General features: G+C 42.8%; 1 protein-coding gene across 1 annotated transcript in view; it reads right to left on the bottom strand.

The window, feature by feature from the left end:
- SMG1 (SMG1 nonsense mediated mRNA decay associated PI3K related kinase) overlaps positions 1-14,611 on the bottom strand; it is an 82,127-nt gene extending 67,516 nt beyond the window's left edge. The window contains exons 1-3 of the mRNA XM_054995517.1: positions 14,262-14,611; positions 858-1,021; positions 498-653 (exon numbers count right to left, since the gene is read on the bottom strand). Of these exons, the coding sequence (XP_054851492.1) occupies positions 498-653; positions 858-1,021; positions 14,262-14,374 (433 nt within the window). The 5' untranslated portion in view covers positions 14,375-14,611. The remainder of the gene's footprint in view (positions 1-497; positions 654-857; positions 1,022-14,261) is intronic.
- Positions 14,612-16,247: the final 1,636 nt, after the last annotated feature.

Genomic DNA, 16,247 nt, shown 5'->3' on the forward strand with positions numbered 1-16,247 from the left:
AGCAGGATTAAAGCCAAAGTAAAATACAAGCAAACTATTATAGTTACTGAGAAGCAAAAGCACAAGCAGTTCAGTTTTTAATTGTGATGTGAACTAACTGATCTTTTGAAAGAGAACATATACTAAACTTCATTTTCAGAAAGAGCCAGTTCAGAGCAACTACAGCTACACCTGTAGCTTTCACACAATCCATTTCTCCTGCCTGCCTCCGACTGTGACCACTTGCCCAAGCCTTTATCTGAGCTAGGAATGATGGCACACAAGTCTCATTGCTGAAAAGCTTAGGAAAGAAGACACACAAGAGGTTCAAAGTCCATTTTCTGACTTTGCCACATGCTCCAAAAATAATTTTTGTTGTAACTTCTCATCTTGCTTCCACACATTTTTAGATTACTCAGGGCAACAGGGATCTAAATTTGCTTGAGAGTCTGTAGTTGGACAATTATTACCACAATGGAGGAATTTCAATTCTTCCTCAAAATAGGCAAAAATCTTACCTTGTGTTTTCCTCATGTCTTTTGCGACTAAAGCACGATTCCCATGCTGAACACTGGTAAAATCAGGATTGTTCACATTGTTAACTCTCAGCTCTTGCCCCATCGACTTCCGACCATAAGTATTTTCCCCAGATCCTCCATTGACACTGTAGCCACCTAGAGAGGAAGATATCTGAAGTCATATTTGTTGGTTTCTCTTAAAGTCACATATTACATTTATTGTTTTCTAATTTATTACTATAAATTGTTATCTTTCCTAAAGAATTTTGTCTAGTAACACAACAATTTGAAATGGTTTTCTCGTGCTGATTTAATTACAACAATAAGCATTTCCTCTTACATATGATCGTTATTAAGTACCTTTTTCTTCATTCTGTACGTCAGTGGGAACTCTGACATCATCATGTCTATGTCGAGACACCACAGCTGAATTTGAGGGTTGTAATCCATAGGAGGAAGTAGTACTCCGGTCTCTGGATGAAGAGTATTTTAAATTCTCTTGGTCAGCTGATGCACTATCAGTTCTACAAAAAGAAAGAAGATTTTTTAAAAGTTGGATTTAATCCCTTCAATGAATTTCTCAAGCACACCTGATTTCCAAACCGGAAAGGTCGAAAGGGCAGAGCAGCAGCTGGTGGAACTTGGGTACATCACAACTGCTTGACAAATCCTGATAAATACATCCTTTTTAATAAGAGGACTACCATTTAGAGATTTTAATAATGAACCATTGTAACAGACACACAGTTTGGTTGGGGTTTTTTCCCCCTACCTACAGCAAGCAGCAATGGTCAAACCCATCTGTAAGGATGTATTCCATCCCTCCCAGTTAGAACTGGAAGATGGAATCTGAGTGAAAAGAAAATGGGGTGGGGGAAAGAAGAGACAGAGGATAGATGGTAGGGGCTGCAGTGGAGAGGAAGCCAAAAACATTATATTGTGTTGAAACAGCCATCCATACAGTATGCAGATTGGATTGCTGTTTTATACATCTTTTATATTAAATTCTATAATGCAATAATGCAAGACCAAGCATATGTCAATACCAAGCTATTATGGTATTATAAGGAGCTAAATCATAATGCAAGATTATCTACTTCCCATGTATCAGTTTTCCAATATATTTGAAAGAACTTCAAAAGACTGTGGTACAAAGACTGAAATACTGATGGTACACCCTGGACATATCTCTAAGTACTAATAATTTTACATTTCTCAAGTGCCAGTATCACTGGGAGGGGTTGTGGTTCAATGGGAGAACATTTGCTAGGCATGCAGAAGGTCCCAGGTTCAATCCCCAGCATCTCCAGTTAAAAAAGATTAGATAGGAGGTGATGTGAAAGACCTCCCACCAGGAACCCCAGACAGCCGCTACCAGTCTGGGTGGACAATACTGACCATGATGGACTATGGGTCCAACTGAGAATAAAGCACCTTCATGGGACTATGTACCTACAGTTCTTATACAATTATATTTTGTGAAACTGTTCATTAAAATTTATTATTACTTTTTTTAGTAACAGGTTCCTTCAGTGTGGGAATTATCTTGTGGGATTCCACAAGGTGGAATCTTATTTCCCATGTTATTTAACTTCTTTGTAAAGCCTTTAGAATGCTATGGAATTGGATGCTATCAATATGCGGACGATACTCAGCTCTATATCTCGCTACCTAAATCCCCTGCTGATGAAGTAGAGGTACTGAGTAGTTGCTTGACAGCTGTTGTCAAATTGTTGAAATAAAAAAAAACTGAAATTGAACCCAGGCAAAACAGAAGTGATCTTGAAGCAGAGATCTTGAAGGACATTGTGCTTCTGACCACTGATGAGGTCCAGTTGATCCTGGATGTCTCAGTGAAAAGCCTGGATCCAGCACTGCTGCTAGAGAAGTAAATGCAGCTGCAAAAAAGGCCTTCTCCCAACTTAGACTAGCCTGGAAGATGGCCCCCTACCTCAACACAGCTGATCTGGCCACCTGGATTCTTGCCACAATAACATCAAGACTAGGCTACTGTAGTGCACTCTACATAGGTCTCCCCTCAAAGTCAACTTGGAGACTTCAGCTGATGCAAAACTCTGAAGCTCGTTTATTTTCAAGAGCTAGACAGAGCATGCATATCACTCCCATTCTGCAGTTATTTCATTGGCTACCCATCAGTTACTGGACTCCATTCAAGGTCATGACTGTGACATTCAAAGCCCTACATATCTGTAGAACTGCTTCTTCCCCTATGTTCTACCACAGCAGCTTCACTCATGTGAACAGAGCCTTCTGCAGCTACCACCCTGCAGTTGGGCTAAATCCAACTGCCCATACATGCGCTTTCTCTGCAGTAGCCCACACTTGGTGGAATAGCCTACCTGAGGAGGTCAGGAAAGTTTCCACTCTCCTGGCTTTCCACAAACTATGCAAGACTGAATTATTCGGGGGGGGGGTCCTACTCAGATTATAGGGCTGTGTTGTAAGTAATAGCTCATGTTAATCAAGCTTTAAATTCAGAAAGGTTTCACCTATGTGTTTGGCTTTCTGCTAGTTTTTCATATTTGCCACTATCATACCCTATTGTTTGTTTTCACTGAATGTCCTGACTGCTGATCAGGCATTTTTGCTGTGAATGTCCTAGCTACTGATTACATTGTATTCACCTGAAGTATGTAATCCACCTTGGATCTTAGTGAGAAAGATGGAGTATAAATAAACAATAACACACTATTCTATATAACCATTAACACCCTTCCAGGAGTCACTGGAATCCCAGGAATTTCTATAGTAATGGGCCCGCTATATAAAACACAAAACCACTACAAGTATTACAGCCATTAAGAACACTGGTGTGTAGTAGGTGGACAAAAACAACAACAAATCCCCCCAAATACCCTATGAAGTAGCATAATCATGGGCATGTCACATTTAAAAATTAAATAATCCCATACAAATATCACTTAAACAAAATTTCTGGGGTATATCCCAAATTGAGATTCAGTGCTTAGATGTTTATAGAGGCATTATCGATCTATGTAATCTCTCCACTGGCCCAATATATGAGGGAATTAACCAAAGCAGCCTCAGAGTAGCAAGCTTCTAAAAACGTACAGTCTTATTGTTTCAAAGAGCCTCATACATTTTATTTATTGATTTGATTTGATTTATACCCCACCCTCCCCACGAATGGGCTCAGGGTGGCTCACAACATCCATACGATAAGTTACTAATAAAAACTATAAAATCAGTAGTAATCTTAAAACAGTCATTAAAATAGTCCAGGTGCCTTATATATAGGCTACTTAGATAGACAATCGGGAATCCGCATATGGGCCATAACAAATGGGCATAACTCAAGGCTGAGGGCAGTCACAGAAAAAGTGGTGATCTTAGGTGGAAGGGGAGAGGACAACTGCTGATCCTCAGCCAAAGGCCCAGTGGAACATCTCTGTTTTACAGGCCCTGCAGAACTGTAACAGGTCCCGCAGGGGCCAGATCTCCAGCAGGAGAACGTTCCACCAGGCCAGAGCCAGGGCAGAAAAAGTCCTGGCCCTAGTCAAGGCCAGACAGATGTCCTTCTGACCGGGCACCACCAGGAGTTGCTAGTCTGCAGAGTGCAACGCCCTGCAGGGCACATAATGGGAGAGGTGGCCCCACAGGTATGCCGGTCCCAGTCCATGAAGGGCTTTAAACACCAAGGTTAACACCTTGAACCAGATTCGGAACTCCACTGGAAACCAGTGCAGCTGACACAGCACAAGATGGATATGCGCTCGGATTGGTGTTCCCGGGATAAGAGATACAAGTTGCCTGGCCAGTCGAAGATCAAAAAAGGCAGACCTGGCGACAGTTGTGAGCGAGCGAGCGAGTGAGCGAGCGAATGTGAGGAGAGACAGGTTCAAATCCCCACTCTATCATGGAAGCCTGCTGTGTGACCTTGGTCTAGTCACACACTCTCCACCTCACATGGTCATTGTGAGGACAAAATGTAAGAGAGGATAATGATATAAGCTACTTCAGGTCCTCAGGGGGGAGAAAGGCTGGGTATAAATGCAGCAAATTAACAAACTTATAAGAAAACCTCATACAACACTGTTTCCTATAGCACTGTTTCATTGCCATACTATTTACCCTGGGTGAGGGGAGGGAGGTTATTTTCCCATGCTGAAGCATCCCAGAAGCCCTCCCGGCTTTTGTGGTGAGCTCTTTTGCTGAGACAGCTGTAGCAACCTTCTCCACTGGCTCCACGGCTCCTACTGAGGCCTTGTTCCTCAGCCGTGCAGGGTTTTTAAATAGACCTGATGTGGGCTGAAGATGGCGGATAACCCAACAACCGTGGTGCCATGGCACTTCCTGGCCACCTGCCACCCATATCAGAGGTCTATGAAGGACATCCATGGCTGAGGAACTAATAGGAGCTCCAAGGCCAGCAGAGAAGGCTGCTCTCCAGGGAGGAAATCTAAGTTCTTCCCACCATCACCCTTGCATGTTAAAATAATGGTATTAACAGCAACATAAACTGGCCTGTGGATTTATATGTTCTTAGACTTTAAATTCCTAAAAGCTAGATCATATCCAGACCCAAAGTGTGCTAAGGCCAAGGATTTCAAAGGGCCGCTTTAAACAAGTAGGAATAGTTTTTGCCTACATTAAGAGTGCAATCCTAAACAGAGTTACTCCAGTCTAAGCCAACTGATTTCACTGGGCTTGGACTGGACTAACTCTGCTTAGGATTGCACTCTAAGAGTAGGTAAGGTTAATGTAACATTGACATTTTGCTTAGTCATATTCATTTTCATTCCAAATCCCAAAAAAATGGAACTCAAAGACTCAAGTGAGGAACCACAACAAGTCTAAAAGTTATTTCAAAGGAATTAAAGAGCCTATCTGGGAGGTAAAACACTAAACATTTCAATGCTTAAACAAGAAGGATTCATTCACCATTTATTAAATGTCCCTGCAGTTGATCATATTGAATTATACTGTGTAATATGCCTTGAGTCTCATTGAGAAAGACAGACTATAAATAAACAAATTTACATACTGTTTAAAATGTTTACTCTGACAAACAGGTTTAACAGCTACATTTTTGATACTTTCAAAATGTGCGTTATTCAACCAAAAACTGCATCCCTAAAGCCCAAACCAAAGAGATGCAGCCCATAGTAAGGTTTATTAAAGTGGCCAATACTAATTTTAAAATAGAATAAAGTAATTCTCCGCCAAAACTCAACTTCTAAATATTAAAAGACCATCGTAAATTAATTAAAAACCTCTTTTCATTTTTCAAATTGCAGCACATAGTGCTAGTGTGGCACTATGCTGCTCAGCACCAGCCCAACGTACCATATATCCTGTCAGTTTAAAAGCTGTAGGAACAGAATTAGTACAGTAAAAGTGAAGTGTGTGAAGTTTCATTTTTAAAAAAAGATGAAAAGACAGAAACGTGACCAGTTTGAATGCTGGGGAAATATCTACACAACTGACAAAGGGAGGGTGCCCTGAGGTGCCACAACCAGATCAAGTCTCCAGATTAACAGCTTACTTTCCTTTCCCAACTAGAGTGAATATTTTGATCGGGGGGGGGGGGGTCAGATACTGGACAGGTATTCTATTTAGAAGACTTTTAACAAGATGTTTATGTTCATAAAAATGTTGTAAAAATTGTTCAAGAAAAATATTGCCCTCTACAGTACTACAGTTAGAGATGGGCACAAAACGAACCACAGAACAAAATTCCGTATGGGAACGCGTGTTTACAGAACAAACGAATTTTTCCAGCTGTTCCATAGCCGGGTTCCGAGTTTCATGGACCCCGTGCCAGTTTCAGCCCATGGGCTGAACCCAGCACGGGGTCTGTGAAACTGACAGAACCTGCGCAGGAGAAAAAGGGGCTGTCAGTTTCACAGACCTGCGCTGGGTTCCGGGGTCTGTGAAACTGACAGCCTCTTTCTCCTGCTGCCCAGGCTGTCAGTTTGTCAGTTTCACAGACCCCCGCACTGGACCAGTGCCGAGTCTGTAAAACTGACAGCCCAGGCAGCAGGATAAAGCAGCTGTAATTTCACAGCCCCACGCCGGTTCCAGCACAGGGTCTGTGAAACAGCCAGCCCGTTTCTCCTGCTGCCCAGGCTGTCTGTTTTACAGACTCACAGCGCAGGGTCTGTTAAATGGACAGCTCAGGCAGCAGCAGAAACGGGCTGTCAGTTTCACAGACCCAGCATGGGTTCCAGCATGGGGTCTGTGAAACTGACAGCCCTGGAAGCAGGAGAAAGAGGCTGTCAGTTTCACAGACCCCACGTTGGGTTCAGCCCATCAGCTGAAACAGGCGCAGGGTCTGTGAAAGGCAGGCAGCCCAGGCAGCAGAAGAAAGGGGCTGTCTGATTCAAACACCCCGCACCGGCTTCAGCAGCAGGCGCAGGGCAGTTGAAATGCCACGGAACAACGAACCACGAACTGGAAAAAGGTCAGAAGTTTGTGGTTCAAGGTTCCGTGGAATGCTACAAACCACATGGTCCGGGGGGGGGGTTGGTTCATGCCCATCTCTAACTACAGTTTATCAACAACATTGTGCAAATACATGTGAAAGCTGTGTGCAAACGCACGATTATAACACTTTTGGGGTTTTACCCTGAAGCCCAATTTTAAAAATTGTCATCTTTTTATAATTTGAAACATGAAAGCGCAACTCATACACCATACACCATAAGAGGATCATTTTCCAAGTGAACAAACATGCAGAAATACTACTCAGCTCATCACAATATATTGTTTGCAAAGCAGCTATTCCAGAAGCTAATAAGCATGTCCTGTTTTTGAGTTAAAAGTATCATTTTTTGACCCTTCCATAATCCTTATTATTTTTGCAAATTTCATAAATTTAATCACCTCACAAGCTTTTGCTAATCAGTCATAAACTACTGAGGAGTTAAGTCCCTGCCAGAGTTTTCCTATTTCTATTTTAGTGACCAACAATGAGGTGGCTACCAGCTCCAGACTTGTATTGCCCGATGCAAATACTGAAGAAGGGTAAGAAGATACACTGAGAACTAGTAACCAAAACATGTGTATTTCATATACCCTTCCCTGTTGCCAAAGTGTTTCCACTAACTATATAAAGTCAGCAATTCCTTCCTTCCTGTACTTGCAACACTATCCTGCAGCATTTCTTCTGCTAGAAAGATTTACTTCATTTGTACCCCACTTTCCTCCCCCAATGGGAACCCAAAGTGGCTTACAACAAACTCCCCTTCTCCATTTTATCTTTACAACAACCTGAAGGATCAGGCTAAGCTCCAATTAACCTTCTTTTGCAAAATACTTGCTCTACTGACATGTATAGCCTCCGCAGTTGTACAACTTGAACTGGGCCCTCCAAAAATCGCAACACTGATCTGGAAAGCCATAGTCAACTCTAAATACAGACTGCAAAATTCTGAAGATCCTCCACGAGCGCTGTTGGTCAAGCTGGAATAGATCTGTGGACATAGAAATAAACCAACTAGGTTCATGGAACTTAAGAATTAACTGAAAAAAGACAAGCATTACTTATAGAGAAGCTGTGTACGAAAATGTTCCCCACTTTATGCGGGAATTAAGTATTCTACCCAGTTTGACCCGCCTCATTATCTCAGTATGCTGGTAGTTCCAAAACTGAGGTGATCATACATGACTGCATGCTGCAAGGTATCTTCAGTCCAGCGCTTCCATGACTGCCCTTTGACTGTAGTTGACTCACTGTCTCATACCTTTTTCCACTGTCCAAAGCATGAACTATCCAAAGAAAGATTTCTTTAAAAATAGCTACTGAAGTACTCAATTCCCGATTCTTTAAGAATAAGACTACTGCTGAGTAGTCTTTGCAAAAGCTGCATTGTGGATGTGGCAAACTTTTGTTTTGTGGTTGTTTTTAATTTTTTAATTTTGTTTTAGTGTATGGCCTATAGGCTGTAAAGCTTCAATAAACTAAATCTTCTCAGAGTGTATGAGTGGAACGAGGTTACCCATTAAGATTCCACGGCAGACTGGGTCTCCCAGACCCTAGTCCAACACTAACCACTACACCACATTGGCTCCCAAGAGGTTAAATATCATCTGATCAATTCTTCACAGTAGTTCTATAGATTAAAAGCTACAGAGGACTTTGATCTTTTATTAAAATACTTTCCGTAGGTTTGTTTGCCTATATAGTATGCTGTTCATGCTCTTTTAAACTTTTCCTGACCAGATGCTTCAAAACACAGTAAAGGACTGTAAATACATTTTAAACAAGCATTTTCATACAGACATGTTAAATAAAATCAATACAAATGTGGTTAATGACCTCAAAATATTATATTAAGTCATTTATTTCATACAGTGCCCTTACTCTTAAAAGTTGATAAAAAGTGGATTAAGAACTAAACTTCACTCCTTGATAAAGGGAGTTCACCTAGAACTGCACCTTCAAAATTCCCCCATCTCCCAGGTTCAGAAACCACCAAGCTTTTCATTCCATTTAAGTTTTTATTATGAAGCTCCAATATGAAGTTTTTGAGCATACCCTAGCATCAGACTCTGAATTCTGAAAAGGCTGCTTTTTGAAGCAGGAGAATGTATAGCCATAAGGATTCTTAAAATGACAAATTGGGAATGGTGGGGAAATGCTCCAAAATTAAGCGCAAAACTGAAAAGCTGAGACTTCAAGCCTGCTTTTGGTCTCAGGGGACACCACAATGATACGAAAAGGCAGCCACTAACAGAGTGCAGCCTCTGAGACTAATTTTTGAAATAGGAAGATCATTTTACTCTTGTACCAAAACAGTAGCATGTGTCAAGAAATCTGTTAAGCGCTGTATGACTGCAACTTTTAAGTTTCTCCAGCAAAAGCCACTGGTTCGAAGTGTACCAGGAATGAGGCATTAACGTAACAAATGCTATAGTCAGCAAGCAAAGCACTTTCTCACAACCCTGATTATGAAATAAACTTTAAAAAAATGGCTGGGGGGGGTGGAGCTGTATGAAGAGTCAACAGGTACACAATCTAATTTGCTAGATGGAAGGCACTTGAACACCGTGAATGAAAGAGGTAGGTCCCAAGGGATTCCCAAAAGTGCAGAGCTAGTTTTAAGGGCTCAAGAGAATAAATATGTAGGAAGGAGGCCCACATAAGTGATTAGAATCAGGAGGAATACATGGTCAGAAGAAAAAAATGGAGTTTGCCTAACTCCCAAACCAGGCATACTGGGGCAAGGTTGTCCTCTTTTTATTTTTTCTTACTAGCTCTGCTCCCAAGCCTCTGACAGTATCCCAACATGTGCACAAGCATGCACACACACCTCCATTCCCTACTGGAAAAAAAGCTTTATGTGATGTTACACAAAGAGGATGAGCAAAGAGGTGGCAATTCTAATTACCATCCAGAAAAGTTGGAATTTATCATAAGCATTTCATCATTAAGTGCAGGCCATTGCAGGCTTATTTACAAATGCACTACAACGCAGCCTTTTTGACATAAACTTCACATCTGATGTACAGAGACAAGCTGTTTCAGATGCGACATGCCATTACGTATCCTCTCTTCATTTCACACATGCATAACCTTACAGGATTTTGGATAAGCAGAGCTATGGGTTACAGAACTTACTCAAATGGCAAGCCCCACCCACCCACCCCCCAGTTTTAACATCAAAAAAAGGAGCGGTACATCTTACATTTAAATAAAAGTTAGTTATGTCCAATAACAATTTTCCATGTGAATAACATTGTTAAGGGGGTTGTCACATTCAGGGATAATTTTCTTTTCAAGTTAATATAATAGGTACAGTATGTATGGCATCCATTACCAAGTAAGGCCAGTATTTACACACCACAGCTAATTTGATGGTGTATTATTTTACATAGTTGAAGTGATAACGTTGATTCTGAACTACTGATCCACTCAAAATTGTTGACATACACATTTGTGATTTTCTCATCTCGTGATGAGATTTTCTCTCATCATGCTTTCATGATGTCAATACAGCTTCATTAATTGCCTGTTAAGCCAATTATAAAACAACCGAGACAACATTTTCCAGCCTCTCCATAACATGTTCAAAAAGGATACAACCTAACACACCTTTCTGTTGTAGCTTGGCAGTTAGTGAGCTCGCTCTAACAGCAAATTCAGGTCTCCCATAGATCCTTACACTGCATATAGTAAAGGGTTTCCACAATTTTGAACTGTTTTATGCTTACAAATTTTACTCTTAAGGTGGGCATCACATGCATACCCCAAGGTGTAACTGGCTTCATGAACAAAAGACACAGCCTGGCAAAACTGCATTTGCTTTCAGAAGGCAGAATCCTTAACTCTGAAATCAAGTTAGTTCTAAACAATTTACATATTAATGTAGAAGACAACTTACAGTTTTGAGCTTTTTCTTATAAATTCTATTAATTGTGACGTTTTAACGGAATCAATAACAGAACATGTAAGTCTTGCATGTCTCTAAAACCACAGCAGTTTCATTTAGATGCATAGCACACTCCTTCCAAAAGACTGCGATGTAGCTCACTTCCCCAAACAAGGTTTTAGTTCACATATTTAAAACACTGTTAATGATAAATAATGATTAATGGTAAAAGAGTAGAGTGTAGAGAAATAGAGGCCCAGAGAAACATCTAACTACATTCCACCCAGTCAATGGTATTTTAGGCTTCCAATTCTGGGCCAGAAACACACCCACACTCTTCCACTCTATACCACATGGCAAACCAATGTTTGCGAGGGAGGAGACATCCAAAAGCATGTAACATGGGAGGGTCCACTCTTCAAAGAAAAGAAATCCAAGATAACAATGTGTGCATTCCAACCCCTTGAGACATTTAAAAATAATTACCTTGATCCCAATCAAGATCATTTTATTTGCTACTTAAGAGATATTCTTGGCACTTTTCCTGAATATAAATATTGATGAGCAACTGGGAGGCTTTATTTCATATATGAGCATTAATTTGGGGCAGGGAATCCAAGTAATCATCATTATGCATGAAATTTAAGACACATGGATGTTAGTTTCCTTAACATTGCTGCATACTTAAGAGGACCAATATGCAGTTCTATGCCATGTTAACTGTGTTTTGAGTTTTTAAAAAGTCTGCACAGACTATTTAAGGATTCAGAATAGGTATTAAACCAAGTTCAAAATTTTTTTAAAAAATAACAAGAAAATCAATAAATCCCACAAGCTACATTTATATTTCATAACATTTATATTTCATATTATATTTACATTGTATAACAACCTTGAAATACAAATATTCAGTACAAAACACAACAGCATCTTAATTCCAAAAAGGGTCATATTTTGTTTCAATCTCTTATTTTTCAATTAACTGCCAAGTAAAAACGCCAAGACTACAAACCGCTTTGCAAGCCACATGGCCATCCCCAAATTCTCAACACCAACCTAGACTTCCTCCCATCTAGAAAAGTGTTAACAAGTTAGCAGCTGGACAACAAAGTTGCTATTCAAAAGTCCTGTGAGACTGTCCCAGCAAGCTGACAATAGCATGAAATTAATTCAAAATGCCAAACAGAAATCTTTGATCTTAAGAACTAACCCTGCCAGAGAAAAGGTTCAAGTATGTGAATGCTATAAGGTTCCTTGATTCATCCATCAATCCCTTACAAATTGATCAGCAAGAATACAGTCCAGTAGCACCTTAAAGATCAACAAAGTTTTCAGGGTTTTTAAAGCTCTCTTTATCAGATACTTTGGAGTTTGACTCTCAAAAGTTGAAAACTTTGTTGGTCTTTAAGGTGCTACTGGTCTTGAATCTTGCTGTTCTACTGCAGACCAACAGGCTACCCACCTGAAACTTACAGTTGATGGCACACTTTTCTCTCTCCCTCTGTATCAGCTCTCCCTAACTCCAAAAGGGTTGTCATGTTCATATGTTGCAGGAGAAAAAAGCAAGAGCCTTAGGGCACCCTTCAAGAATAACAACCCTCCATCCAGCATAAGCTTTCAGAGTCCAATTCTTTAGATATAAATACATCCTCTTCACATGTTCTCTAAAGGAGCAAGATTTTGTTCCAGCACATGCTGTCGTAGACTAGGGCCCCTCCTTTGGGCACTTGAGTAAAATGAACACATAAGCAAATATATAAAATGTACAGAATGAGGAATCCATTCAGAAGTGACCTCTAATTGGCAAAGACTGATGCTGAACTAAAATTTTGTCTGTCCTTAAAGTTTACCAATTAAAACAAAATATAATAATTATTACTGACCTCCCTTTTAGTGTCTGAAAGACACTAAAGTGCCTGAAAGACACTAAAAGGAAGGCAAGTGATGTTTATTCATAAACAATTTAAATGAAAATGTTTGTGATATGAAATATGTAGTGTATGCTAATATTAGTTCAATTATCTAAATACTATGACTTGCACTCTGTACATGAAATTGTCCTGTTTTATTCATATGTTTTATTAACTTTTGAGACAATGTACTAATTATGATTTTATATTTTGTTTTAATTGGTAGATTCCCCTTGATGAATCTGTATGTGAAACATGTAGGGGTGTACAATCATTAAAGATTCTTCCCTTTGCACCAATTGCCCTTTTTTTCTTCATTTTGCCTTGGTGTGGCTCCTCTTCTTCACTGATTACCATCACTAAAGTGTGACCAGATTCCACTACAAACATGGGCTACAGTCTACAAGCATTGATGCTGGAGTAAAGTTTTGATTGTCTGAAGAAGCATGTGACAGCCAGTGTGGTTTACTGGTTAGATGGTCAATCTAGGATCTGGGTTACCCAGGTTTGAATATCCACTCTGCCGTGGAAGTTCATTGGGTGACCTTGGGTCAGTTAAATTCTCACAGCCTAACCTGTCTCGGACAATTGCTGTTGTGAGAATAAAATGTGGGCAGGGGGAGACACTACAATGTAAGCTGTTTTAGCTTCCAGTTGGGTAGAAACTACAAATATATTATAAATAAACACTGTGGGTTCTAGCCCATGAAAGCCAATACCAGAATAAGATCTTGTTCATCTTTAAGACTCCACAGGGCTCCTGTTTCATATCCACCCCCCCCCCAATTTACTCTCACCTCCAACATGATCCTCTCTTCCCCCACCCCCATCCAACAAGGAGCATAAATCCTCCCAAAATCAGCTCCATGCACACAGGCTGGGCATTTTATTGACCCATATCTTGAGATAAGTAAAGATGACTTGCGCACGCACACATGTACCCTTAACCACCCACTCTCAGCAATGGGAATGGCAAGGCAAGGACAATGGGGGGGAGGGAGATAAAATCCTCCGCTCATCCCCCGATTCCTACTTTGACACAACCTCATCTGTTTTAAAAAAAATAAAATCAGTCCTCCAAAATCAGCGAAGAAGCGTGCGGAGGGAGGGTGGTTAGGAAGGAGGAGGAGGGATGGTTTTGACACCACCTCTTCCTTTCCCTGCTAGGCCGCAGCACGACAAGTATACACACACACACACACTCGGAAGGGCCTCATCCTAGGGTAGTAAAAGTGAACGGAGAACACAAAGTGGGAGTTGCCTCCTTTCCCCCCCACCCCCCAAACGCCCCCTGCGCCCCCAAGCCACGCTTCTCTTGCACTAGGCCCCAATGAGGAAATGGGGCGAGAAGGGGCATAACCGCCCCGTCCTTATGACTGGGAGCAGCCCCCTTCCTAGCCCCCCCCCTCAAGCCCTCTTTCCAGGCCGCCCGACCCCGCTTAGGCCGCAGCGCCCGGGCGAGGGAAAACACAACCCCCGCCTCGCCGCCGCCCACCCACCTGGGTTGCCAGTCATTCCAGCTCCGCGGGTGATAGTGCTGCCTGGCGCCGGAGGACGAGGAGGAGGAGGTGGCGGTGCCGCTCAGCCGAGACCCCGGGGCTCTGCGGCTCATTACCTTGCCCGAGACGGCATGGCCGGCCGGGGACGCGGCGCGGGTCGGGGGGCGGAAGGGAGAAGAGGGAACGGGAGGCGGGAAGACAATGAGGAGGAGGAGAAGCGAGGCCGGTGGGGCAGTCGGCCGGGCGGCGGCGGCGGCACTCCCCTCTGGGCTGGCGGTGGTGGCGGCGGCTCCTTTTCCGCCTCCTCAGGCGCGGCGGCCGCGGCTGCTCTTGCTGTCTCACACGGGAAGGGCGGGGGAGCCAGGCGGGCAAGGCGACGACAGCGGCAACCCCGCCTGCGCCTCTTCTGCTGCTGGTCAGGCTCAGGCAAGGCCGCGCGGCATGCCGGGAAAGCAGGCCGCAGGGGCTGAGCCGGGGCCGCCCGCCGCGAGGCACCCTGGGAGGGAGGGAAGGAAGGAGGGCCGCGGGGAGGCCGCCGTGCCTCAGGCCGGGCGGAGGGGCGAGGCAGGCCCGGCCGTTGACCGCGGCCTCGGCGGCTGAACTTTCTCCCTCGCGGTTTAGGGGCGCAGCGCTTCCCCGCCCCCTTCTCGAGGAGGGAATAAATAAATAAATAATGGATCAATATTTGTTGTTGTTGCGAAATGGAGGATCCTCCTGTGTTTACTTTGTTTTTGTTTATTTTCCTTTCTTCATACTCCCCCCCCCTTGCCCAAATTTTATTTTCTTCATTTAAATAGAACCTGGCTCTCTTCCCAAAGCGGCTCACGTTGTTCATTCCCTTTCGTGAGGTGACATGTTTTCTAAGGGGTTGCCAGCTCCAGGTTGGAAAATACCTGGAGCTTTTAGGAGTGAAGCCTGGAGAAGGCAGGGTTTGGGGAGGAAACGGACTTCAGCATGGTATAATGCCATAGAGTCCATCCTCCAAAGCAGCCCTTTTCTCCAGGTAGGGTTGCCAGCTCCAAGTTGGGAAATTCCTGGTGATCTGGGGGGTGAAACCTGGAGAAAGTGGGATTTGGGGAGGGAAAGGACCTTGGCATGGCATAAGTCCATAGAGTCCACCCCCCCCCCCAACAGCCATTTTCTCCAGGTGACCTGATCTCTGTAGCCTGGAGACCAGTTGTAATTCCGGGAGATCTCCAACCACTTACCTGGAGGCTGGCAACCCAATCTCCAGGTGAACTGATCTCTGTGGCCTGGAGATCAGTTGTAATTCCAGGAGATCTCCAGTCACCACCTGGAGGCTGGCAATCCTAGTTTCAGGTCTGAAGCAGAAGAGCTAAATTCGGGTTCAGTTGCACCAACTAGATTTCCAGGGGATGAACTTTCGAGTCCCCTGGAAATCTAGTTGGTTTTTAAGGTGCTTAAAATCGTAATGTAGAGGGAGGCTTGTGTATATGCGTGTTTACACCTATATGTATCAAGGCTCATTGAATTATCCGTATATTTATACCATGCCTTTCTCCCCAATGCAGCTTATGTCATTCTCCTCCATTTTATCTTTGCAACAACCACATAATGTAGCAGTAGAAAAGAGCAAGAGTCCAGTAGCACCTATAAGACTTAACAAAATTTGTGGTAGAGTATGAGCTTTTGTGAGTCACAGCGCACTTCTTCAGATACAGATACAGCTCTTTTCTACTGCTTCAGACAGACCAACACGACTACCCATCTTCATCTATCTCCATGAAAAGTAGGTTAGGCAGAGAGTTTATGATTGGCCCATGGTTGCCCATTGTGCTTCCATGGCAGAGTGGGAATCTGGTCTTCCAGGTCTTAGTGTGATGCTAACTGCTACACTGCATGTCAAGTCCTGTCTTGTGTGTTCCCCTGCCCCCAACAACCATGGTTTATTCTAAGAGGCAGCTGTGTGTGTCTTGTTATATGCCATGCCTAAGACATTTTTTTCCAGCATCACAAATACTCCTC

Source organism: Eublepharis macularius, chromosome 12, assembly GCF_028583425.1.
Source record: "Eublepharis macularius isolate TG4126 chromosome 12, MPM_Emac_v1.0, whole genome shotgun sequence".
Lineage (NCBI taxonomy): Eukaryota > Metazoa > Chordata > Lepidosauria > Squamata > Eublepharidae > Eublepharis > Eublepharis macularius.